Source organism: Carya illinoinensis, chromosome 1 (assembly GCF_018687715.1).
Source record: "Carya illinoinensis cultivar Pawnee chromosome 1, C.illinoinensisPawnee_v1, whole genome shotgun sequence".
In the NCBI taxonomy this organism is placed as follows: domain Eukaryota; kingdom Viridiplantae; phylum Streptophyta; class Magnoliopsida; order Fagales; family Juglandaceae; genus Carya; species Carya illinoinensis.
In genome coordinates this window covers 16,372,071-16,397,055 of record NC_056752.1, presented here as the reverse complement: position 1 = coordinate 16,397,055, position 24,985 = coordinate 16,372,071, and the positions used below count along the sequence as shown (strand labels likewise).

At 35.4% G+C, this 24,985-nt stretch overlaps 2 protein-coding genes across 11 annotated transcripts; one reads left to right on the top strand and one right to left on the bottom strand.

Moving 5' to 3' along the window:
- Positions 1–2,870: 2,870 nt before the first annotated feature.
- LOC122312108 (two-component response regulator-like APRR3) lies at positions 2,871–9,808 on the bottom strand. 2 transcript variants are annotated; one of them, XM_043126843.1, is made up of 9 exons: positions 9,667–9,807; positions 9,307–9,483; positions 6,546–6,707; positions 6,315–6,445; positions 6,051–6,203; positions 5,707–5,878; positions 5,199–5,604; positions 3,739–4,489; positions 2,871–3,327 (listed from the first exon to the last, which is right to left on the bottom strand). In XM_043126843.1, the coding sequence occupies exons 1-9, from the start codon at positions 9,767–9,769 to the stop codon at positions 3,241–3,243; spliced, it is 2,142 nt and encodes a 713-aa protein (XP_042982777.1). In that variant the 5' UTR covers positions 9,770–9,807; the 3' UTR covers positions 2,871–3,240. The 2 variants fall into 2 exon arrangements, with proteins under 2 accessions (XP_042982777.1, XP_042982778.1); XM_043126844.1 differs by lacking the exon at positions 6,546–6,707 and having other exon boundaries at positions 9,667–9,808.
- Positions 9,809–16,257: 6,449 nt separating this feature from the next.
- Positions 16,258–24,295, top strand: LOC122311983. 9 transcript variants are annotated; one of them, XM_043126812.1, is made up of 6 exons: positions 16,258–16,537; positions 18,724–21,278; positions 21,386–21,473; positions 21,648–22,418; positions 22,625–22,694; positions 23,914–24,295. In XM_043126812.1, the coding sequence occupies exon 2, from the start codon at positions 18,724–18,726 to the stop codon at positions 20,071–20,073; it is 1,350 nt and encodes a 449-aa protein (XP_042982746.1). In that variant the 5' UTR covers positions 16,258–16,537; the 3' UTR covers positions 20,074–21,278; positions 21,386–21,473; positions 21,648–22,418; positions 22,625–22,694; positions 23,914–24,295. The 9 variants fall into 9 exon arrangements, 7 of the variants coding, with proteins under 7 accessions (XP_042982746.1, XP_042982740.1, XP_042982767.1 ...); XM_043126806.1 differs by having other exon boundaries at positions 21,578–22,418; XM_043126833.1 differs by lacking the exon at positions 21,648–22,418.
- The last annotated feature ends 690 nt before the right edge of the window (positions 24,296–24,985 follow it).

Here is a 24,985-nt window from a genome sequence, read left to right as displayed (position 1 = left end):
GGTCTCCAAGTCCAATTTGTTGGCTATAGCATATGCTCCAACTTCTCCACCCATATGGACTGGACTTATCTACAAGTTAAAAGTTCCAGGCAAAAATAATAGTAATAATACTATCAACAACAACAATAATAATAATAGTAAAGATAAAGAAAGTGTCCAGGCCAAAAATGAAATGACATGTCCTACAAGAACAAAAGATAATGACATTACAAGTAAAAAATATATATATATAAGAAACAACAGTGATATAAAACTTAAGCCATTGAACAAGAAGATTGACCAAATTTAAGCCAAAAACGAGCCATATACCAACCAGGTCCAACCCATTTTCCCTACCAAAGTTATGACAAACACAAACACAAGCCCAAACACACGTACGCAGCATTCTAAGAATATTAGTTGGGAGACTGATCTTGAGAATCACCAAGTCTTTTCACTCTGTTTCTCATTTTGGTTATTTTTCTCTCCGGGTTTGAGCTGCAACTTAAGTTAAAAGTTACTTTTTGATAGTTACTATTGCCTTTTGGTTGGAAAAAAAAAAGACTACTAAATTTATGTGCCGCTTAAAAAATAAATGGCATTTGGTGCAAGTTTCATATACAAAAGGTTGAATCCAAACTCATTGACCACTTGAAATTTAAGGCCTTAACATGTGGTGGAGGTTGGCACCTTCTTAAAATATGGGCCAACTCATGATTGCAATTTTCTTCTTTGGGTTTCTCAGTCTTTGTATTGCTGTAACTCCTTATTACAGTTGTTTTCAGTTCACTCATGAAAGCAAACCATCTTGTATGTTTTCAGTAAAAGGATTGGGTAGCTGAAAAAATTACCCCCCTTTGGATGAGGCATCTCATTGGCCTAAAAATTTCAAAAAAAAAGAAAATCAAAACCATCTTCTCAACAAATAGCAGATCCCAAAAATTTTAGCAAAGCATGGCAAAATGCAATTTCTATAAACCAACAACTACGCAAGCATGCCAAAAGGGCGTTCTAATAATCATTCAGAAAAGTCTTATTGCAGTATTCAATACAAGACACGCAATGACTATTACAAAGAAAAATCAATGGCAATTAGATAAAGACTAACTTCAAAACCCCAAAACTATCATTCAGAGTTCAAACAAGTTTCACAGTGACTTCATTAACATAAACGATATCTTAACAAATAATTAGAAAAATTAAGCATTATGCGGCTTGAAAACCATATCTATGTATTTTTTAGCTTTGCATAAATCAAGCCTTACTAGAATGAGAGACACCATCTATTACTGACAAGTTTTTGTAAATTTTTTCATTCTGATGCACAATCTTTCTATCTCCACAACTTAGCTGCAACTAATTTAGGCCAGAGGACCAAGATCAACATCAAGAAAAACGGGTAAACATTGAAAAATAATATTATTTCCCGATTACTTACTTTGGGAAAGAGAATAAGCAAACAAAAAAGAATCACCTCACTGATGCTAATACAAACCAGTGACAAAGTTCGGGCACTTTATTTTATTTTTTTCCTTTTTGCCTTTCTTTTCTTTTACTCGGCGTTTTCTTTTTCACCACAGCAACCAAATAGAGACCACGAAAAGCAACAGATCAAGGTACAATAAAACAATGAATCAACACCAAAAAAAGGGATCAAGCGCAAAAAATAATAATTTTAAAAACGAAAACATATTTAAAAAAAAAAACCGAAATCAACAAATAGATAACACAACAGAGGGAAAAAAGAAAACATATATAAACGGAAATACGTTATAATCCCTTGGATCTGAAAGCAATTCTACCGTTTGGTGAACCACGCAATCAAAAGAAGATGATCAATGAGCCACACGATCAAATTCAGGTTCTGGACAAACAAAGGCGCTAGCACTTGAAAAGATGAGAGAGAGAGAGAAAGAGGAAACTGGGGGAGGGAGGTGAAGGAGTTCGTGTCGCAGAGCACAGAGAGAGACAGAGAGACAGAGAGAGACAAAGACAGAGAGAAATCTAAATTGGGGGGGGGCTAAAATAGAAGTAGGGTTTTTTTTTTTTTTAGTTTATAAAACCCAGGTACCAGGTTTTAAACCCAGGTCCCGGATTTAAAATATGGTACCCGGACCAAATTAATCTAGTTTTTCAAATCTAGATGCTGGCCCAGATTTGACCCGAGTCGAAAACTAGAACCGGATTCGGGTCTGGGCCGGATAAAATATCTGACCCGGATGAACAGTCCTAATTTTAAATACTACGTCCTTTATCTTTGGATGTTCAATAAATGAACTTAATTTTATCTCCAATCATATGTTTTGAATATCAAATGACTGCAAATTACTTGTTTTTATTTATAGAGAACTTTATGCATAATTGCAAAAATATTTAAATTACTTTTCTTGGTGGCCAAGTTGTTTCTTATCCTTCATTTATTAGTATTAGAATAAATAATATTTTTAGATACCTATCTGATCCTAATAGCCATGTTTTGTTTTCTTCTAATTGGACACACACGATAATTATGGTCGTTTTACTATCTTAATTGCAGACAGCTTGTGCTGCGGCGTAGGAAGAAACTAAGCAGACGCCCACGTTGTCAGCGTCCAAACAGGGCTGAAGTAAAGGGAACATGGGCTACCCACCTTATAGCTGTGCTCGATTACCACCACTCCCATTACTTTCAGCAAATGTTTGAAAGTTCAATACACATCAGGACTCGTTTCATTCCATTGCCATCATATCATAACTTTTTTCCCCTTCCCCTCACCCTTATTTAACTAAAGCCTGATGCTTGTCTCTTCCTGAATCAAAACACGAGCTGCAGCATTCAACAAAATAGGATGTAGGCAAACCCTTGCGTTAAAGCTGTGGCTGAAAAGATGTAAAGCTAAGATCATTCAAAATTGCAAACAAGAATATAGCTTTCAAAATATCAATAATTAGTATTCAACTTGTCAAAGCAAGTTATCGTATAATTAAAGCTGTCTTCTATATACACTCCTGCTGTCTGGTAAGCATGAAAGCATATTAACAAGAGGTAACATTAAAAGCTCGGGAAACCACACTACATAATTACAAAACTACCCTTTTATGGTGTGCAAAAATTATAGTCAGAACTCTGCCAACCCTGGCAGAACCTTGCAACCATTCAGCTCTCTAACTACCATCCTAATCTTTAGCTTCAGCAATACAAGAGATCCCATGTCACTCTTAGCTACAACTAGTCAATTTCCATGGCAATATGATAAAATACATATTGATAAGCCATCAGGATCATAGATCAGTTTGCACCTGGCGAACAAACTGTCCTTTCACTCGAGGGCGTTGCTCTGCCAGTCTTTTCCGGCTGTGATAGCGAACCTGTCCAAGAAGATCAATGTCAACGAATAGACAATACCTTTTCATAAAGATTAGTTTATGATTTTTGCACTCTCATCACATGCAACTAAAGGGGGGAGGGGTGCGTATCCTTCTAAGCAGCTCAGGCATGATGGGTCTCTGAATATGGTGTCATAGGATCTGCGATGACTTAAAACTGGAGGTTCAAAGCTAGTTGAGAACATTTATGCAGTTCAATTCAGGAACAACCATAATGGAATAACAACTCTTGGGAAACAAAAATATTATCTTGCATAGTAGAAGAAAATAGGGTAACAGACATGGTGTGTTGATGGAGAGAGCCCACAGTCAGTTGCAATAAACCAGATATTTAACATCGGCATAAAACAGGAATTTCTACACAGGTTTATGAATGAAACATGTGGTTGGTACCTTTTTTTCAAAGCATCGCTCTTTCCGCTTCAGTCGGAACTTTGTGAGAGCTGCTTCCCTATGGCTCGAGCGAAGAGAGTCCATTCTTCTTGATCCATCATGAATGGAGAGACCAGTTTCATTCCAGCTCTCAGGGGCAGTGGCAGTCTCATCTATACCCTTTGAACTGCTCCCATATGCAACACCCTTACTCTGATCTCCAGGGCCATTGCATAAACTACTAGTCTGACCAACAGCAGGAGAATTCTGCCTATGTTCTTCCACAGGTTCCAAATTGTTATCCTCATGTACAGCCTGGTGAATGGAACTTTCAGCAGTCTCATCAGAGTGGTGATAACCTTGTTCTGCGTTTTGCATTACAAGATTGGATTGAAATGAGGTACTCGAAGGAAGGGGAGACTGATCTCGCTGGCAGGCTGGTTTGGGACTCCATGCAGTGGGTGGACCAGACTGATTATGAAGCACCACTGGTAAAACATGACTGTATCCATCACAGCTATTATCATACCTTGTCCCTGGGACAGGAATTGTCCCAAGCTGAAGACTAGGAAACTTGAGTTCACCTTGCCTGGATGGACCAATGATGGTAGAGCTCAATTTTTCCTGATCGAGCTGAAGAAAATTACAATTGAGACTACGAGAGAGCTGATTAGATGACAGTTCATGGGATTTACTTCCACCCTCCTCCAACTCGGTCCAATTCCTAGATAGTGTCGGGAGATGGGGTTGCAGTATCTTACTGCTATCATACCTGCGGGCAGGTTTCAATAAACAAAGTAATTTAAGCTCAGAACTTGTTTCATTCAAAATTCATATAACTCGTTAAGGAGATTAATAAAAAGTAATTGATAATGGTTTTACCCTTCCCACAGATGAAAACGTCAAAATCAGTTTATCTCGTCTGGTCTGGTGTAACTGAGTCCTTGGTATAGAAGCATAAATTGTAAAACAGCTCTGTCAAGGCTTCTACTAACACCAGTCTTATGTTCAATTTGAAATATGCTTAAAAGACAACAGAATTCGATTATTGATCTTTATCGTGGATATATACAGTAGTACACCTAATATGAAAGGACCAAGTATTATTAAAATCACACGACTGCTATCTAGAAATTTTCCAAAGGTTCTTCTAAGTGCTAAATACATTTCCATGCTCCTTCCCATGGTCTGGTCTTTATCATGGTGAGTATTCTAGTTATTACGTCAATACTGCCATCCACCACAATCATACTCACTGCTACCATCATATCCATTGCTGCTTCAATAAATACTAAAACAAGAAATTTCTAACTTAGGAGAACATCATGATAATTAGTAAGTTTCCAAAAAAATTATTTTAACCAAAGATAAAACCAGAAAATGAAAAGGAGTTGAAAAGAGAAGGAAGAAAATAAAGAAGAAAAACTGGCATTCTAGCCTCTCGATCCATATAAAGTTGTGTTTCAACCTCAGTCACTCACCATGAAAAAGCAGAGGCACTAGAATGGTTCAGTGTAGGCCTCTCCTCAGCACCTTGGTAATTTAAGCTACTAGAGCAAGTTCTTCTCAAAGAAAGTTCCAAATGTGGAACAAATTCAAACTTGTTTGTGCCACCATCTTTATTATTACTGTTCAGATACATGCACTTGGGTTGATTATCAAATGTACCAATCAAGTCAATAGCTCCACTAGAAGGTTCAACAAGTTCATTATTGCGGCCATGAACCTTAGTGGCAACACCAGCATTGCCTCTGTTAATTTCTTCTTGCCCACCCGCATTGTGAGTAATTGATTCAGCACAAGCATGATCTCCTCTCAATCTCAAAGCTGTTGAGTTACAAGCCTCTCTGCATGGTGCAACTTCTGATCCCAATCTATATGATTTTTCTGCAGTAATTACTCATCAGATTTTTTGCATAACCAATGATAGGGGCGAAATCATTTTACACCAAAGCAAAAAAAGAGGAAAAACAAGGTAATATGACCGACCTCTATTTTCACTGTCAGGCATAACTGATTCCTTATCCAACATAGCACACTCTCCATGCTTCCCCATAACAGAGTTGCTCAAATTTGTAGCACTCCAGTTTTTCTGTGAAGGACCCTGCATATTTTGCATGTATGCACCCTCAGCTTCCGAGTAAGGTGTTGTACAAGAGCTCTGCACAAGAAGTGGTAAAGATCCATATAACAATGCATAGATGCTAGCACAAATATGCATATAAATACATATATATAAACTGAAAAAAGCACTTCTCTCACAAGTCACAGCATACATATCACAATGCTTTAACATTTACGTAAGGATGGCTAAAAGATGAAAAGGTAATTACATGGGCATCACTCTCTTTCTCACAGTATTCAATATTTCTGAGTGTAGATGCCACACAATCACTTGAGTTATTGCTTGGTGCAATATTTTCAAAAGTGGCCTCTACTTTTCGCTGTTGAACAGCCAAGTTTTGAGGAATATGTCCTCCAGTCCCCTGTCAATAAGAAATTAAAATAAAATTACATTCATTTCCTTGTTGATTTCTATGCTACAATCAAGAGAAACGGAAAAAATATTAAAAAAATACTGCAGAAACGAAACATACAGTGTGCCTTCTCCATACATGCTGCCAGAGGTTCCTAAGCTCATTCTTCCTGACAGGCTTTATAAGAAAGTCAGCTGCACCTTTTAACATGCACTTCAATACCATGCTAATTGAGTCATGTGAAGACATCACTGTATGACCCATGAGAACAAATCTTAACACATTTGCCTTCATATACAAATTAAGATTAAATAAATAAAATGAAGTAACAGGTTGGTCAATCTATCGTACTTATGACAGGAATATTTTTGCAAACGTCATGCTCCATGACTAAAGTAAGAAGTGCAAATCCGGATATTGATGGCAATTCGACTTCGGTTATTATGAGATCAATATTATGAGGTCTCCCCTTTAATGTCTCCCATGCCTTTAATCCATCAGGAACTGCTGCAACTGTTTAATAAATAGAGTTTGAGTTGAGTTTCAAAAATGTGATTCATCAAAAGTGAGCACATAATAATGCCTCTCATTGCCTCGCTTGAAATATAAACTTATAAATAAGATATACTTTTCACACAAATATTGTAAATCCGAACAAGATGTATTTTGGTGTTCCACAGAAATTGCAAGCCTAAAGACGATGTATTTCTCACAAGAAAAGAGGAACCCGACAAGCTGAAGATATTTTCTGAATTCCTAGTAAGCAGGTTCGCCAAAGCCCCAATATAATGTAACAAACAAATGACAATCAAAAACTACATTTTGCAGATCGGAAAACATATGCAATAGAAAAGGCATAGACCTAAGGAACAAGCTTTAAACTGCCCACATGGAACACAGACACCCATAGAGGACTGCTTTATTTTACCTATACATACCATGAATGACCAAAAAAATGATAGAACATGCATCCATCAGTAATATCAAAAACAGAGAACCAAGTGGTAGCCTCATCACCAATGCTACAAAAAAAAGAGCTAGGTCTACAAAAGGAAGTACACAAACTGGCATGGCTTAATGTGATATGTTAGATCTATTTACAATAAAAAGAGCTTTGCAATATAATGTGTCATATCAAGCCATGTCACTTTGTAAAACTCTACATAAACCAAGTACTTCTAAAAACTGATGAACTAATAGCATGGCAAGTTAAACTTCAATGGCGCGGACAAAAAGGGCACCACCAAGAGAAACATATGACTCCAGTGCCATACCTGAAAACAAGCCTTACTATATGTGGCTATTAAGTCATCCAAGTCACTGATACTAAAGCCACCATGGATCATAGATGCCTTATCCAAACAAAGATTTGATGCTGTGACCATGGGTAGTGTGTTACAGTTCCTATGAGACTAACCGACATCTTGTTCAGCAAGCCATGATAATAAGATGATGACGCTACTAAGTCGATTTGCAGCAAACCTGTGTTTTCACTTGAATTTTGAGCTTCTAGAGCTTAGTCCACTACATATTGTAGCTGGATGTGCCAAGCATGCTATATTTCTAAGGGGATCATTTTTTTTTTTTTTTTTTTTTTTTTTGTTGAGAAAATTCTAAGGGGATCATAAGTGAAATGAGTTGAGTTTGCAGGAAAAATGATATAAGAAATAAGTTTTTTTATCTTGTGATTTTTACAACTAAACCCGCCCTCCATTAACTGAAGATTGCTCCTTTATAACCCCAAAAGTGGCAGTTCTTCAAATTCTTAGTGTAATCTATTGGCGTTGAGAAGGGGGTTGAGGCAGCATTTAATGTACCTTACCATAAATTAATTTGGCATTATCCTATATTTATCATTGTCAGAGAAACTGTGGCAAGCAAACGACAAAGAAATTGGGTCAATCCTTAATCATTACACTAAGCCATCAGTGAAGTTATCAATTAAGAAAGATAAAGACTAACCATCTATTTCGGCTGGAAAAACCAATCATCCAAAATTTCTCAAACTTTAGAAACATTAATCTTTTTTTTTTTTTTTCTTTTTAAGAAACATCAGTGAATGCAAAATAGTTGAGCAATGAAACAATACAAAATCACAAAAGTCCAGTACAAGACACTGCCATTTCAAAACAAAAATCCCAATGACACAAACAAAACCACACCAAGATATTTTTATCCTTTTTCATTTTTTTTTTTTTTTTAAATACTGAGGGAAATGGGCGCCCAGGGCTAGTCGCCCAGCCCAGGACCCCTCAAGCGACCCAAACCCAAGTTGGTCGAAGAGGCCCCTAGAGTATGGACCTTGGACGGGCTGAAAGCCCATCATGAACCAGCCCCCTCAATATTGCAACCAGGATTCGGGCTCTAACCGGGTGCTCCAATCCAGAAAAGAAAGGCGGACCTATCCAAACACCGACGGTCCAAAGCGCGTCGCATTTATGACTTGCACAATCATGGACGGTCAGAGGCACGTCACATTTATGACCTATCTAGTGATGGGAGGCAAGAGATAAGTTGCATTTATTTCATGGCAGGATATACCTGCATGCGACCACAGTATGGCAAGACATCACCGGGTTAGGAATGAGACAGGGTCGAGGCCAGTTTAAGGTATGGTTTGGTAACAAAAACTTTTCATCTCAAATTTAAAATTCTCATCTCATCATTACAACTTTTCCAAATTCATGTACGAAATATAATAAACAATTCAATTTTTTCTTAACTTTTTCAAATCCTAAAACAATAATAATTTTAATATTTCATCTTAAATTCAAAATTTTCATCCCACTTACCAAGCAGAACCTAAATACCCAAACCCCTTTTACCAAAAAGATTGAGATACTCTACATACACCCGAACCCTCAACTAATTTAAGTCCAAACTAATTTAAGTATTGGACGACTCACGGGCTCCATCCGAGTTTAGTCTCTGTCTGTCTTGCAGGTTTCAAGAGTGGGCCAGTGCAACTGCTCAGGCCGCGAAACACGTTGACAACAAATACCATACAGAAAACGCACAAAAACCCAGGAAGATTTTTCAGTTAAAGAGAAAGGCAATGAACAAAATGAACCAGTCAAACCAAATCAAAGAAGCAGAAAGAAGCGGAAGCAACCTCTGTAGCTGCATTTGCGGAGGAGGGCAGTGATAATCTGGCGAGTGGAATAGTCGGCTTCGACCAGCAGAACCCTCAACCTCTCCCACTTGACCTCCTTATCTCCAGGCCCATCCTTGTTCTCAGCGTCCCCAAAATTTCTCTCCATTTCTATGCCTTCCCCAGCACACCCCGCCGCTACACCAGTCATCATACACCCCAAATTAGAAAATGGAAACGCAGAGAGCAAAAGAAAACCCTAACGCCTACGATTCGCAGAAAAAGAAACAGTAGCCCCTTGTGGCAGCATATGGAAATGCAAAAGCAAAGCGAATTAGTAAAAGAAAACTGTAAGCTCTGAAGAAGGAGTTATCTCTCGACCTCGGAATCCTGGGATCGCCGAAAATATCTTAAGAGGGAGGGAGGTCAGATCAAAAGGTGGGCCGTCATTGGCTTCTGGTTTGTGAGGCTGACGTGGCTCCATTCCAGCCACTCTTCACGTGATTTTCCCTTCTCGTGGTGGTGCTGATCTTCCTCAATATTGCATGGGACCCACCTGACAGACAGGTGGAGGGCTTACATTGTTCCGGGGAGGATATTTTTCTTTCCCAAGTTCGACGTACCGAAAACAGAAACAGAAGACAAGTCTATCCGTTTGCATTTGTTTTTAAAAAGAAAAAATTTAGCTGAAAATATAAATATTTATTAATATATGTATTAATTTAATATAATTGATAAAAAATAAATTTTATTAAAAATAATATTAATTTAAATTTTAAATATAAAAAAATTAATATTAATACGTAAATTAGTACTCGACTTTATTTATACGTAATAAAACTCTTTTAAAAATATTGAAATAATGGGTAAGTTGTGAACTATTTTATATGAGCTTTCTTACTCTTATGCTTGTACATTGTATATCTTATTTATTTAAAAAAATTAATTTTTTTAAAACTAATTATATTATTCTATTCATTATCTATATATTAAATTTTTGATAAAATAAAAAAAATAAAAATATATGTGATTTATGGTGTGTGGGTCTATGTTTAAAATTTTTCATCTTATATATAAGTTTTTGTAAAAAGCTAGATTCTATTTTTAAAACACATGTAAAAAAAATTACTTTTAATTAATGAGATTTATATTTTTATAAATAATTTATATAAGATTTATCTATTTAAAACTTATACTTAACATTATTATTATTATAAAAATGAATTATTTACAAATTTGGGCTCTATACACTAATTATTAGAGAATTCTTTAAAGTTTCAAAAAAGAAATATTAATTTTTAACATGTTCAATGGATTGAAATTATGTTATTAAAAATTGAAATAAATTATAAACTTAATTAAAAAGAAAAATTTTATATATCATACTATCATTTTACTCTCATTTTATTATATAAGATGTGACAAATTTAAATGTGTCACATCTTATATAATGAGATAAAAGTAAGATAAAAGTATAAAGTATAACATTATTCAACTAAAACTAACAAAATTTAAAAATAAAAATAATATTTCCTTTCAAATAATTATATTATATAAATAGAAAATTTAAGTTTGCAACTTATATTATAAAAGAGAAATACTATAAAAAAATTTATCTTATATATAATTATCTAATTAATATGTTATTTATTATTTTTATTATTCTATTTAAATATATATTAAAATAAAATAATAAAAATAAAAATTATATATTAATTAAATATAAATGTCAAATGTGTGGAGTACTTCTCCATATAAAAATATTATAATAAACATATATTTTTGTTGTTTGTATTATCTGCTGAGCACAGAAAAGAATATGCTAGATTCCTACTCTTATTAAAAAAAATTAGAAAAAAATGCACGCCACTCATAATTAAACATCGCCTTCAAAAGTAACAACAATTTAACCGTCTATACCAACTGAATTTGATACGCACGTGGGGATTAGGGGAACTTCGACACGTGGCTTATCTTTATCCCCCCCACCACAGTTGATTAGCGTCATGGTCGTAGCTGTTTACAGAGTTCCACACTGTTTGTGACACTCTACACTGTTTCTTTTCTTTTCTAGTTTTTTTTTTTTTTCATAGAATCTAAATTGACTATTTTGCATTAAAAAATGATACTATACCGCTTCAATTCAGAACATTCATATATTATTTCTTATAAATTTTCTTAAATTTTAGTTGAAAATTACCATCTAAGGGAGGTTCTTCCTCCTAACGGATCAGGCCACGAAAACTTGACCTACAGTGGGTCCTCAAGACTCTTGATTACCCACAGGGAGGAGATGGGCCCCGAAATAGCCCAACGATAGGAGAATTGGGATAGATGATAGAATGGGCCGAATTTGAGAGATGGGCTTGGCCTAGAGGCCCGGAATGCGAAAGGCAAAACTGTATACCCAGAGCATGGGAGCTCCAAGCAAAAGGGTATGATACATTTAATGGCTGACAAGCCTCGCACGCAATGTCAATAACGGCCACGACCACTTTTGGCAGCCAATGTGAAAAACGGCCACTACCATCTCTAGGTGACCAATGGTAGGAAGGGCATGGAAAGGCACGTCAGGGCAAAGGCAAGCCTTAGGCCCAACTTGAGAGATATAAAGTTTTAAGAATTTCTTAAAAGACACTAGAAAATGGGCCCAATGTAAAAGATAAACAGCCATTGGACCTAACTTAGTGTGACATCTCCAGATTTCGTTTGAGATCGAATGGATTCTAAAGCGTGAAGATATGTAATACAAGATTTCATGCATCCGTTTATTACAACTAAAGATGCAATGCACTTAGTATGCATATAGCAATAATGCAATATTAACAATAGATAAATTTTTTCTTTAAACAATACTATATATCAGAAGTGTAATATATCCCAAAATATAAACATGTTTAGTAAAATTCATGTGATAATTGGTATAAAGGGTTACAGTACTTGTCTACTATATCTTAAACATAAAAAGCACTGGAGACAGAACTCATTAAGTACATACAGAACTAAGGTAACTGCTAGGCTAATCCATTGAGTAGCTCTTGCAACTGGGTCAAGCACACCATAATAATATCGATGAAACGGAGCATCGAAGTGATGGCTCCACGTTGTGCTATCACTGTCTAATCTATCGTCTTCAGACAATCTTCTGCCCCATCTCCTGATCCAAGCACATGATCTACTATTTCGGGGTGAAACGGTAGTTGAAATTACTACGGTGAGATTTGATCACAAATCTCAGCAAGTTTTAGAATGTTTTAGAATAGAGTCTTATCTCATGGAGTTATTATAATAGAGTAATCTTGTCTCATGGGGTTACAACAATGTTTTAGAATAATAATGAACTGAACCATAACTTAACTATACACGGACATAACATAACTAGACTTCAAAAATACTATTTTGGAGACATACTACAAACTCGAGACATAACATGACATGAAACGAAAGGACAGATAGACTAACGTACCATGACGTGACATGTACGTGAGATAAATAACACGACATAACATGAAACGGACAAACATTTCATAACATGATATAATGTGTAACAAATGAATATTTCGTGACATGACATAACGTGTAACAGATAAACATTTTGTGACATGACATAACATGTAACTGATAACACTGCATGATATGGCATAATATGTAATAGACAACATTACATGACATAGCATAACATATAACATATAACATTACATGACAAAATATAATGCGAAACAAATAAATATTTGATGACAAAATATAGTATGTGTAACAAATAAATATGTAGTGATATGGCATGGCATGAGATATATGATAATATAAGTATATAAACAATTATTTCCTTACCAACACACATACACATTAATTTGATAGTAAGCTAGAAGTTAACTTACAGTGATCATTGCATTTTATGGGTCAAAGTACGAAACATAAGAAAATGTAAGTAGGAGTTCTAAATGTTAGAAACTTTATCACTAATGATTAAAAATATGAAAAATGCTAACGTTAAATAAAATTACCATTTTATCTTAAGGATTCTATATCCTAACTCTAAAAATCACTAAAATTTATTTTTTTCTTATAAATTTGTTTTAAACTTAAATATCAATTTAAAAGTAATTAAAACCAGACACAAGTATAAAAAATATTATAGGGCCAAATCTTTCAAAGGCCATATCTCTTGATTTTTTATTTTTACAATTTCTTCCAATTCCAAAACTCATGATCAAACTGAAATATTGTAACAAAAATCCTCATATCCTAAGTTTAAAAACATGCTTAAAACATCTAACAAAATCCACTTCTCATAAACACAAAACTTTTTAAGCAAAAGATCCAAATTTTTATCCACAACACAAACCTCAAGGTTTTAACCTTTTTCAAAACATTTCCAAGAACTAAAAAAATCTAAAAATTTCTTCTAAAATGTATATAACACATTTCTAAGAACTAATATGCTTTGAATCAATACATAAAAGTCATCAAAAATCACAAAATCTCACTTGAAGTACTCAGTTCCAACACTTAATCAAAAACAAAATTGTTTCTAAACTTTACTTTGATCAAACACTTGATATGAGGTATACCATGATGAGATTTTCAAACCAAAACATTATATGGTTTAAAAATGTATCATAAAATAGATCAAAACATTAAACTTAAAATCACATAATTAAAAATAAACCAAAACATAGATCTAGCCAAAAACATCAAACTTTTGACCTAATCGAGTATTCTCTTGCATTACAATTTCATATCTTTGAACAAAAAATCTTCAAAATAACATCTTAAAATGTAGATCAAAGGCTTAGGATCATAAAATAAAGTATCAAAGCAATTAGAATAAGATTAAATCATAAAATATCCGAACTTTCTTAAAACAAGAATTGTTTGTCCTTTTCCAATTTCTATCATTTTAGATTTAAGAAAATATTTTATCAAAAGTTTTAATCATACAACTAATATCTAACAAACATTCATATAAACATGTTGATAACACTCCTTAAAAATTTCGGACTAAGATTTTTCTATTATTTTGGTCAAAAACTCAAAAATACAATACAATATCTAGATTATTGCCCAGATTGACCTTTCCATAGTTAAAATATCCAGATCTTGGTCATAGGGTTTGGCACCATGTGTCCTTCACATGGTGCCACACCTTAATTTACTTCCCATTGTGCCAAGTGTCCAATATTATTTAACAAATGTGGTCAAGATTTAGCCAAGTGTTTAAATAAAATTTCTCTAACCTAATTTGGACATTCTACATTATGATTTTGAAAACACTGCACTTTGTGCTATTATTGAAGTTACTATTCACTTTGAGGAAAGTGAAAATAAACTTTAACATTGTAAAATCTTAAACATACACACTATACTAACCATGCAATTTGTTTATCGAAATTCAACCTCGAAGTACTTCAAAATAAACAAAATGTATTTTCGAAAAAACATTTTGTTCAAAAATTAAAAATGAAATTATTGTGCCATAAAATCCTAAAAAACAACTGAGTCTAATAGTCTAGACTATATCGCATTCTAACACTTATAATTATCTCAAATAAAAAAAAAATCGTACTTTTGGTACTATAGTGAGTGGTAACACTAATTATATTGACAGATTAAAACTTACGCGATTGGTTGATTTGTGAAAGCTGATAAAGTTTCTTCAAGGTTCTTAAAGCCTATACAAATTTCACTATTGAATTTTTAGCCAGCTATTACACTTAGTAAGCATGAAGACTTTTGGCCCAACCTAAGAATGACTTAAGATTAGGAACCAACTTAGTAGGCCTTTGAGGCCATAGATAATCCCTTTAAGTATGGACATAAGGTCTATACAATTACCCACTCCAAAGCCCACAACCAAGGCTTGACATATGACCCAACAAAAGTCCAACCCTTGAAGCCCAAAACTTTGTCTTTTATTTCATCCTTATAATTGGAACACACATACACCATATTATAGGTTTCCATTAAATCCAAGATGTGCTACATGCCCCTAGGGTTCCCACCTAACCATGTTTAAGCTTCTAACTGAGTTAAGAAGCATTAGTCAACTCTCACATGATTACTGACCTCTAAATCATGTTCTTAGATTAATTTTTTCTTTAATTTATTTTACCAAATTTTTAATTTGATTTTTTTTAATTGTTGATTGACATTGTTCTTAGATTAACTTAGAAGGTTAGACTTGACCCAACACATGTCAATAGAAGCAAAAGCCATGACAATGCCCAGATCACCACCATTCAGTACTAGGTGCACCCTCACGTGCATTGCATCAAATCAGCCCCTAGCCCACTTCATTTACACTATTTTCTTAAAGTAAATTTCATCATTTATACCTCACCTTAACCCTTCTAGTTCAGTTCTAGCATTGGAAGAAATGGTTCTAAGAAACAAAAGCCAAAAACCCAACTATTCACCTAGGAAGTGTAGTTGGAACCAAATGGAGTGCCCTTGTTCTTCAATAAATTTCTACACCTATTTTGGTCACCTCCCTACCCCACCACACTTGTCTTTTTTTCCCTTGAAAGTGCTTTAAAGTACTCAAGTGCTTGCTTAACCAATTACCTCCCCAAGCAATCCAACCGATTGGCACAAAGAGAGGCACACTTGAAAACCATCACCCATTTTGTCTCTTTTCTTTTTTTGCTCAAGTATGATCACTTGAAAGCCACTCATGCCTCTCTTCCTCACTTAAAAAAGCCTTCTAATGACACTACAACACAATCCACTTTTAGTGTCTAAAATATTACCGGCGTTATATGTATTGACGCAAAGTTATCTTGTCAGTCCAATTAGTTACGGCGCCTAGAGACATGACACTAAAGCTTATCTTTTACGGCGTGAATTCTGTCGCCGCATACAATTCTGACTGAGATTTATTTTAACCGCGGTTTGTGTTTATTTCACTGCGATTTTGAACCGACGCAATTAATTTGGCGACGCAAAATACAAATTTAATTTTTTTTTCGCCGTAATAGGTAAGGAACTAAGGACGTATATTTTCCCCTCTTTTTCTTCTTCCCCAGCCCGATATCCTAGGACCCCTTGCCGCCCCTTCCCACGTCTGTCTCTATCACACAAAGTGCCCCAAGCCGCATCGTTATTGCCCCACGTCTGTGCTAAGGCCTCTCTGTCTCTCTCTCTGGCTGATCTCTATTTGCAACACATAACCCACAAATCTGGTTGATTGGTCCCTCACTTTCACTCCGATAGAGATTTTCTCTGGCCCACAACAGCACGCCGCAAGAAGAAGGTAATCATCTGCCACTTATCTACTGTGATTTTCCTTTCTCTCGGTCTCTCTCGTCCAAACTTGTTTCTAGAGTATAATATTTAACTGAATGTGTTTCGTTTAGTTTTGAAATTAAAAATTTATTCGGGATGGGTTCTGGAGTATAATTGGCTTCTACGTGTGTTTGGTTCTAAGTTTAATGATCATGAACCTGCTTTATTGAATGGATCGATGAATTATGCTGTTAATTGATATTTATTTTGGTCGTTCAAATTCTGTAGAATTTCATTAATGATATGCAAAATTAATACCACATTGTTGATTTAAACCAGAATTATTCACAGACTAGGGCTTTGGGCATTAGGTGAAATGGGCTTTTGAATTTTACGCTGAACAACAATGAGCTTGAGTTATTCTTTGGCATATGGGAATTTAAAGCGTAGTGTGGGCTTTAGTATTAGTGTGTGAGATTGAATTGTACCCAAAGCATTTTCTAATTTTTATTGGAATGTTGTAAATATGCTCCCTAATATATTGATCCACGACTATTTCTAAAATTGTTTGATACTAGTTTGGCTATTTCTTTTAACCATCAAGATCATAAAACTGTAGAGGACCTCATACTTTTCCCAAGAAGTCTAAAATAATAGTCTAATCGTGGCCTAACTAACTTTTAATTATGATAAGAAAATCGTGCATGCATCCTTCATTAAATAGTATGTACCTAAATCCATTTGGTTATTAGAGAACTAACTTAAGCTTTCGAAATTAAGATGATGTCTTGATTGTTAAATAATTGATTACCACCACTTCCAAGAGATCATTCAGAGCTAGCTTCACCATTAAAAAGGCTGCCATGTCCATTATTGCCTTGCATTTGAAGTATATCTAATTTAAAGTATATATATAAGTATATATATTGAATATTCTTATTTGTAAGCAAATTCTGATCAATTAATTCTCGAATTTCCAATAATTAATTAGTTTATATTTTTTTAAAATGGACATGCTTATGACTATGTAGTTTATAAGGAGGGATATTTCGACTCTAAAAGGTCCAAAAAGAAACTCAAATAAATGGGTTGAACTATTTTAAAGCAGGTAAGCTACCACAGAAACTTTTGGCATGCATGGGTACTGATGTTTCCATCATATTGATGTATTTGATCTAGCTTGGTAGCTTTGGATTAGATGAATAAAACAATTTCCATAACATGATTTGACACTTTCAGTTTTTTCTTTTTAGCTTATATATAGTTCATGGCTCCATCAGTTTGTTATTACCCAGTTAATATTTTGGTCATTGAGTATGAACAAGCATTTCAAATGGTCTTACTTTATTGGTATGCTTGAGAGTTTAATATAACCAAATATATTCACTTGTAGCTTACTGCATTACAACGTATTTAAAATTTTGAATTTTACATATGAAGAACAGCGAGCTCTCTTGCTACAAGTAGAATGGCAGATTCTACTTCCTTAGGCCAATTTAATGTTGGATATAGTACTAGATCCAATTTGCCACCTTAAATTTGTTTTTCATTGAACGCTGAAAATATAAGCCCCAAACATTCCATTACATCAACTTAGGTACTAATCTGAATGTTTACCTGCAGAAATTTCCTCGTTGAAGCACTGTATTTTCAGTGTGGTTCATATTCACAGCTTGTGCCCTTTAAAAAAATTCACCCACTGCCACACAAAGAACACATACATACATATAAAGGCATCACTAGGAACAATTATAAATCTAAACTAGTTCACTTTACCAGCAAAATGCATTGTAACCCCTACCTATTTTTGAGAAAACATTGTGAGTAATCATGAAGAAACTGGATCTTTATGCTTTTCCACTGCATTTTGGCATTTTGGACCAATTTAAGATAAAGTTGGCACTTGTTAATGCTTCATGCTTTGCTGTTGACATTTTTTAGGCTTCTCAATATTCCCAACTTCAGTTCCCTTTTTTCAGTTGCAAGAATGGTCGTTTCATTTTTACAGCCAAACTTTATCCCCTGTTTTCAGCTTTGCATAATATTTCACACTCTATTCTTGTCGTATATAATGTACTCTAATATTTTTAATGTGGGAGGTTTTCACATGAAGTTGCTAGATAATAAGTTTTGGTTTTTACTAACTCCACTCCATGTTTGTTAGATTGGATGTCTATGATAATAAACATAGTGTTTAAATATTTAATTTTTCAGATGGATAAAAGTTGGATGCATCTCACCGATAGATTTAGGTCAAGGGAATATGGCAAAGGGGTCAGGCAGTTTCTCACAATGGCTCGAGCTCATGCCCTCGGAAACAACAGTGTGAAGTGTCCGTGCCGTAGATGTCGTAATAATTTGTTCCTACATATAAGGGAGGTAGAAGAGCATTTATTTATTACGGGCATAGATCCAACTTACACTTATTGGATATTTCATGGGGAGCAAGAACCAATGAACATTGGTTGTATGGATGAAGATGGGCCTGATAATCTTGATGATAGTTATGTCGATGACATCGACGATATGTTGGGTGACATTCATGCGGCAACCACTGTTGGAGTTGATGAAGACACAACTCCACATACTATGTGGACCAGCACAGTTGAACCCGAACCAACCACTTTTGAGAAGCTTTTGGAAGATGCTCGGCGTCCACTTTACAATGGTTGCACAACATTTTCTAAACTATCCTTCACTGTGAAGTTGCTTCACATCAAAACAATTGGTGGGTGGAGTGTAAAGTCCTTTGACATGCTACTTCAACTATTGAAAACAGCTTTTCCCGAAGTTGAGTTGCCAGACTCTTTCCATGATGCACGATCATTGGAGCGCGGGTTGGGATTTAGATACATTAAAATTCATGTATGCCCAAATGACTGCATACTATTTTACAAGGAACATAGTAACAAGCAAGAGTGCCCTAAGTGTAAAGCATCTAGGTGGTTGTCCACTACAACTTCTAAACGACCAATACCCCAAAAGGTAGTGCGGTATTTTCCACTAAAGTCAAGGTTGCAGAGACTTTTTATGTCCAAGAAAACTGCAGTATCCATGAGGTGGCATCAATCAGAAAGGGTACACAATGATGAAACTTTGCGACATCCTGTAGACTCTGAGGTGTGGACCACATTTGACAGAGAGCATTGTTGGTTTGCTGAAGATGCTCGTAATGTGAGGCTCGGTCTTGCTAGCGATGGATTTAACCCATTTAATAATATGAGCAAACCATACAGCATATGGCCAGTGATTCTAGTTCCATATAACTTGCCCTCATGGTTATGTATGAAAGATTCGTTCTTCATGTTGTCTACACTAATTCCTGGGCCTAAATCTCCTGGCAATGAAATTGATGTTTACTTACGGCCTTTAGTTGATGAACTAGTTGATTTGTGGGAAAATGGTGTTGATACGTATGATGCCATGGTTGGAGAAAGATTTCAATTACATGCAGCGTTATTGTGGACAATTAATGATTTTCCCGCATACGGTAACCTTTCTGGGTGGAGCACTAAAGGAAAGTTAGCATGCCCAACTTGCAATCTGGATACAGAGTCACATTGACTGAGGCATGGGCGAAAACATTGTTACATGGGTCATCGTCGCTTCCTACCTGTAGATCACATCTGGAGAACTAAGAAGAATACTTTTAGTGGCAAAGAAGATCTCCGGATGCCACCTATGCAGCTTTTGGGAGAAGATATAGTGCACCAATTAGATAACATTGGTCATGTAGATTTTGGCAAGGCGAGGAAGAGAAGGAAACGCACCCCTGAGGAGTTAAATTGGACCAAACGAAGTATCTTCTTTGATCTACCTTATTGGGCATCTTTGAAACTTAGACATAATTTAGACGTGATGCACATCGAAAAAAATATTTGTGACAATGTGTTAGGTACTTTGATGAATATTCCAGGTAAAACAAAAGATGGTATCAAGGCCCGACGAGACTTGGCCGAACTTGGTATAAGAAAAGAGTTACATTTGAGAGAAAATGGTGATTGAGTGATAATCCCTCATGCCTTTTTCATGTTCCATGGAGATGAGAGAAAAGAGTTTTGTGCATGGCTGAAGACTATAAAATTTCCTGATGGTTTTGCATCTAATATAGCTAGATGTATTAATGTTAATGACTGTAAAATTTCTGGTATGAAAAGTCATGATGCCCACATATTCATGCAAAGGCTACTGCCAGCTGCAATCGGAGGGTACTTAAGACATGATATTCGCTTGCCATTGATGGAACTTAGTACATTTTTTAGGGAATTATGTGCACGAACATGTAAGAAAGAAGTAGTGAAACGTCTTGAGACAGACATTGTCCTCATTCTTTGCAAGTTGGAAATGATATTTCCACCAAACTTTTTTGACGTAATGGTCCACCTAGCTATCCATTTGCCCCGAGAGTTGTTACTTGCAGGACCAGTTCAATATAGATGGATGTATCCATTCGAGAGGTATTTGGGCAAATTTAAGCGGTACGTGAAAAACAAAGCTCGCCCAGAAGGATCTATTGCAGAGGCATATATACATGAAGAATGTTTAACATTCTCATCGATGTATCTACATGATGTACCAACTAGGTTCACTCGAGAGGATCGAAATATTGATGTGGGTGTGCAAACATCTGAGAGCTCAATGTTTGATATTTTTAATCAGAAAGTGCGGGCACTAGGTAATTCAACCCCTATCCACTTAGAGAAGAAGCTATTTAAAACTGCCAGATGGTAGGCCCTCAATAATTGCACTGAGATTGTCCAGTATTTGGAGTAAGCATCTGACATTAACACAGCTCGTTAGATATACAGTTTGGAGGTACCATTCACCATCTTCGCACTTTGCGCTGCATGCTAAAACATTTTATTACTTATTGCAGGGAGCACTATAACATCTTGAAGGAGTTGAGCACATCTAACATTGAACGGAGGCACGAAGCTGAGTTTCCATCATGGTTTAGGAAACATGTAAGTTCTATTTATGTTTAAGTATATGCATCAGACCTTAATTGGATGATTATTAAACCTTATGTCAATAATGGTCTTTTCTTGTCTTATGGCCATAATTTTAGATTCAAGCACTACGTGCTTTGGATCCACAAAGTGTATCTAATGATCTTTATGCAATTGCTTGTGGACCAGACCCTTGGGTGGGTTCATATTCTGGGTGTATAATGAACGGTATACGGTTTCATACACGAGGCCGGGAAATGAACCGTAGGACACAAAATAGTGGTGTATTAGTTACAAGTGAACACCAATCCTTTATGGTTGACTTCTATGAGGTTCTTAATGATATCTTAGAGGTGCGGTACATGGGATGGCGACAAGTTTGGTTATTTTCCTGTGATTGGTTTGATGTTGGCGATACGATTCGAGGTATCAAGATCGGTGACCATGTGACAAGTGTCAATATGTCTAGGCGTTGGTATAAGGATGAGCCGTTCGTGTTGGCATGCCAAGCTTCGCAAGTATTTTACCTCAAAGACACTTCATTATCTGCCTCTTGGCACGTCATGCAAAAGATAACATATAGGAATGTCTATGATGTCCAACCATGACACTTAGATGATGAAGGGGATGATTCTAGCAAGGCCAATGTGTTTCAAGAAGAACAGTCTTCTGATGTTTATTTACATGTTGACATCGACCACAATGACTATCAGTCCCCATTGCTAAGGGCAGATGTTGAGCCGAACATTGTATCCACTGCTGCTTTATATGGGGGAAGTAATAGCATTCTTGATGGCCAGACTAATATCAACGACATTTTAGAGGAGGCTGAGTCTTATTCCAGTGATACTATGTCCAACCCTTCTACTGATGAAGACCTTCTTGAAGACATCGATGTAGAGACCAATGCTGAAACTAGTTCCATGGATGATACCGATCGACCATCTCCCTCAAACTAAGGTCCTAAGTTCACTTAACACTTTCTTATCCAATGTAATGGTTCTAGTTGATGACAATGTTCACTCGTATACAAAAATAAAAATATGCAGTATATTACTCATAGTGTAATTAATTAGTGGGTTTGCCTTCTAATTAAGATTAATAACCTGGTGATGAAACTCTATGTAGAGTACTCACATTTTTTTATCCTTTTTTTTTTTTTACAGATGCAATTAACAAGTGACCACAAAATGACTTTAAGTTACTAAAGTCTACTGCAGCATTCGCCGCTACATGGTGAGTTAATCACACTTTCAAAATAAGCTTGTTCTATTCAGTATACCTATTGAATCTGCATGACTGTTACTGCTACATTCCGCTTAATGTATAATTTTACTGTGACTTAAGCGTATTAAGTCATAAGCTTGTGGGTTTCCACAATCTATTTTGAACAAGTTGTTTACTTTATGTCAATTCTTAGGTGACACAAAGTCTTGGGGGTGAAATGGTTTTTACAATAGTCTGTGTTGAAGGAACTAAATGCGAGGATCTTCCATGGCTGTCAAATTTAAGTCTATGACATGAGTTTTTTTAGAAGTTTACTGCTGTAACACCCTTATGTCTTGAGCATTGACTTAATGGTTGTAGCTTTACTTGCAACAATTTTCCAGATATCTTGTTTTTGTTTTGGGTACTTTAGCTAGATGGCTCCACTCTGCTTGTATGCACTGTGTATTTCACCTATTTATTTATGCTTACAATTGGAAAATGACTGATGGGTTCACATTTCTGCCACAAGTTGTTATTGACTAATAAGTGTCACCTTGTGTGCTCTAAAAACAGTAGCTTATGTTTGAGTCTATGACATATATTTCTCTAATAATTGATAAATATCAAACTTGTGGCAAGAGAACTGAAAGGGCTTAGACTGTATATAGAGTTTATTTTGTTGGTGCAATTGTTGCAGGCAAATAAGCAAAAAAGCATCTTGTTTGCCTGCAATTTATCAGCTTGGTGGATTTGATGGCTGTAAAACTGTCAGTTTTTCCTCAAATTCAAACTCATAATTGGATAGTTGATAGGTAAGATAAAGTTAATAAACATAAATCCATTCATTGCTGGTTGTTGAGATGTTTTGATATGATGACAATGTTATTTTATTGGAAACAAGGCTGACAGACTGTTTGAAATCCTCTGTGTTAACATAAATTTTCTTAGCAAGCGTCCTATGTGTGCGGCAGTTGTTGCTACAAGGGGATTTTGAGTGGTGGTTGATTCCCAATCAGGATTCTTGCAAATTTTTTCATGCCATTAATTTTGAGGCTTGGGTTCATATTTATTTTAGATTGTGTTATAATAATTTTGTATTAGATGGAGGAGTGGGTAAAGCCCAATGGTCTTAGATGCAGCTAGGAGTGGGTTTGGCATTATGTCTCCATGTGCTAAACTGATCTTAGCATCTTGATGAATTTCCTTTTCAAATTATTATATAATCTCTCATGAATGATTTGGACAGGTTGTAAAGGCCTTGCAAGACTCTGCATGACTGATACATAGCTCACCTAGATGTCAAGCAAATATTTCTATTGAGAATGGTGTTCTCTAAGATCGTGATTGGTGGATGTGCAACTCTCTTTGACAAGAATGATGGCCTATGTTCAACTAATCATGATGTGTTCAGAAATATTGGGGGTTGTTTAGAATCTGTAATATGAAATGATTTCAACTATATTCATGTCAAACTCAATACTTGGTTCCAATTGGCACGTTTAAACATGGTACGCCCTCCAAGTTTAAAGAATGGTTGAAGAGAAGTTGGCGCCCATATTTTTCAATTAGTTCGATGGGCTTGGTTTTTATTTATTACAAAAATGAATAGATTACCTTAGTTCGGCAAAGTTTGGTTTTAATTATATTACTATGATCCTCTGTTTTGCTTAGATGTTCAACAAGCTTGTTCAAATTTAATTTAGAAATTGTTATGTTGTTTTAAGTGGGGTTGGGCTAGCACATTTCTCTTCCAATTGGTTTTTGATTAAATAAAAATTTAAGTACCAAGGCTGTATTTTTAAGGTGTTTGAGCTGTCTACTTGGAGGTAAATTTGTTATTATCCTATAGTATTATGAGCTCTAGATGGAGAAGTTTTTTTATTTTTATTATTATTATTATTTTAAGAGTCATGGCCACATGTTTCCAATAGTGGTCCCTATCCCAAATTTATAAAAAGATCCTCACTTATTGTGAGAGAAAATTACGGCATTTGGTAATTTGGTTAGAAATGTGGCTTAACCAAAACTTCACATTCCGCCAAATAGCTTCAATCGATTCATGCACTGATTCCATTATGGCCTTACATCTTCTCACCCATAATTTCTAAGTGATCAAGCACAGAATTAACCCCACCACAATACCTTTTGAGAAGATCTTTTCACATATCTAAACCATGCTGAAACACGGCCACGCCAAGTTAAGCTTTCCATGCAATGAACTTCCAACTCTATCGATGCTCTACGCCAAACCGCTAAGAAGTACATATTTCCATTGTTTCTATTTTTTCAGATTTTTCACAAATTATTATGTTATACTT

Bases quoted from the DNA above. Each gene is read 5' to 3' on its own strand.
- LOC122312108 (XM_043126843.1), bottom strand. From the start codon at position 9,769: ATGGAGCCACGTCAGCCTCACAAACCAGAAGCCAATGACGGCCCACCT. The intron at 6,708-9,306 runs GTTGCTTCCGCT...TTTATTAAACAG, and splicing joins CCGCAAATGCAGCTACAGAG to TTGCAGCAGTTCCTGATGGA. The intron at 6,446-6,545 runs GTACGATAGATT...TGGGTCATACAG, and splicing joins CAAAAATATTCCTGTCATAA to TGATGTCTTCACATGACTCA.
- LOC122311983 (XM_043126833.1), top strand. From the start codon at position 18,724: ATGGATAAAAGTTGGATGCATCTCACCGATAGATTTAGGTCAAGGGAA.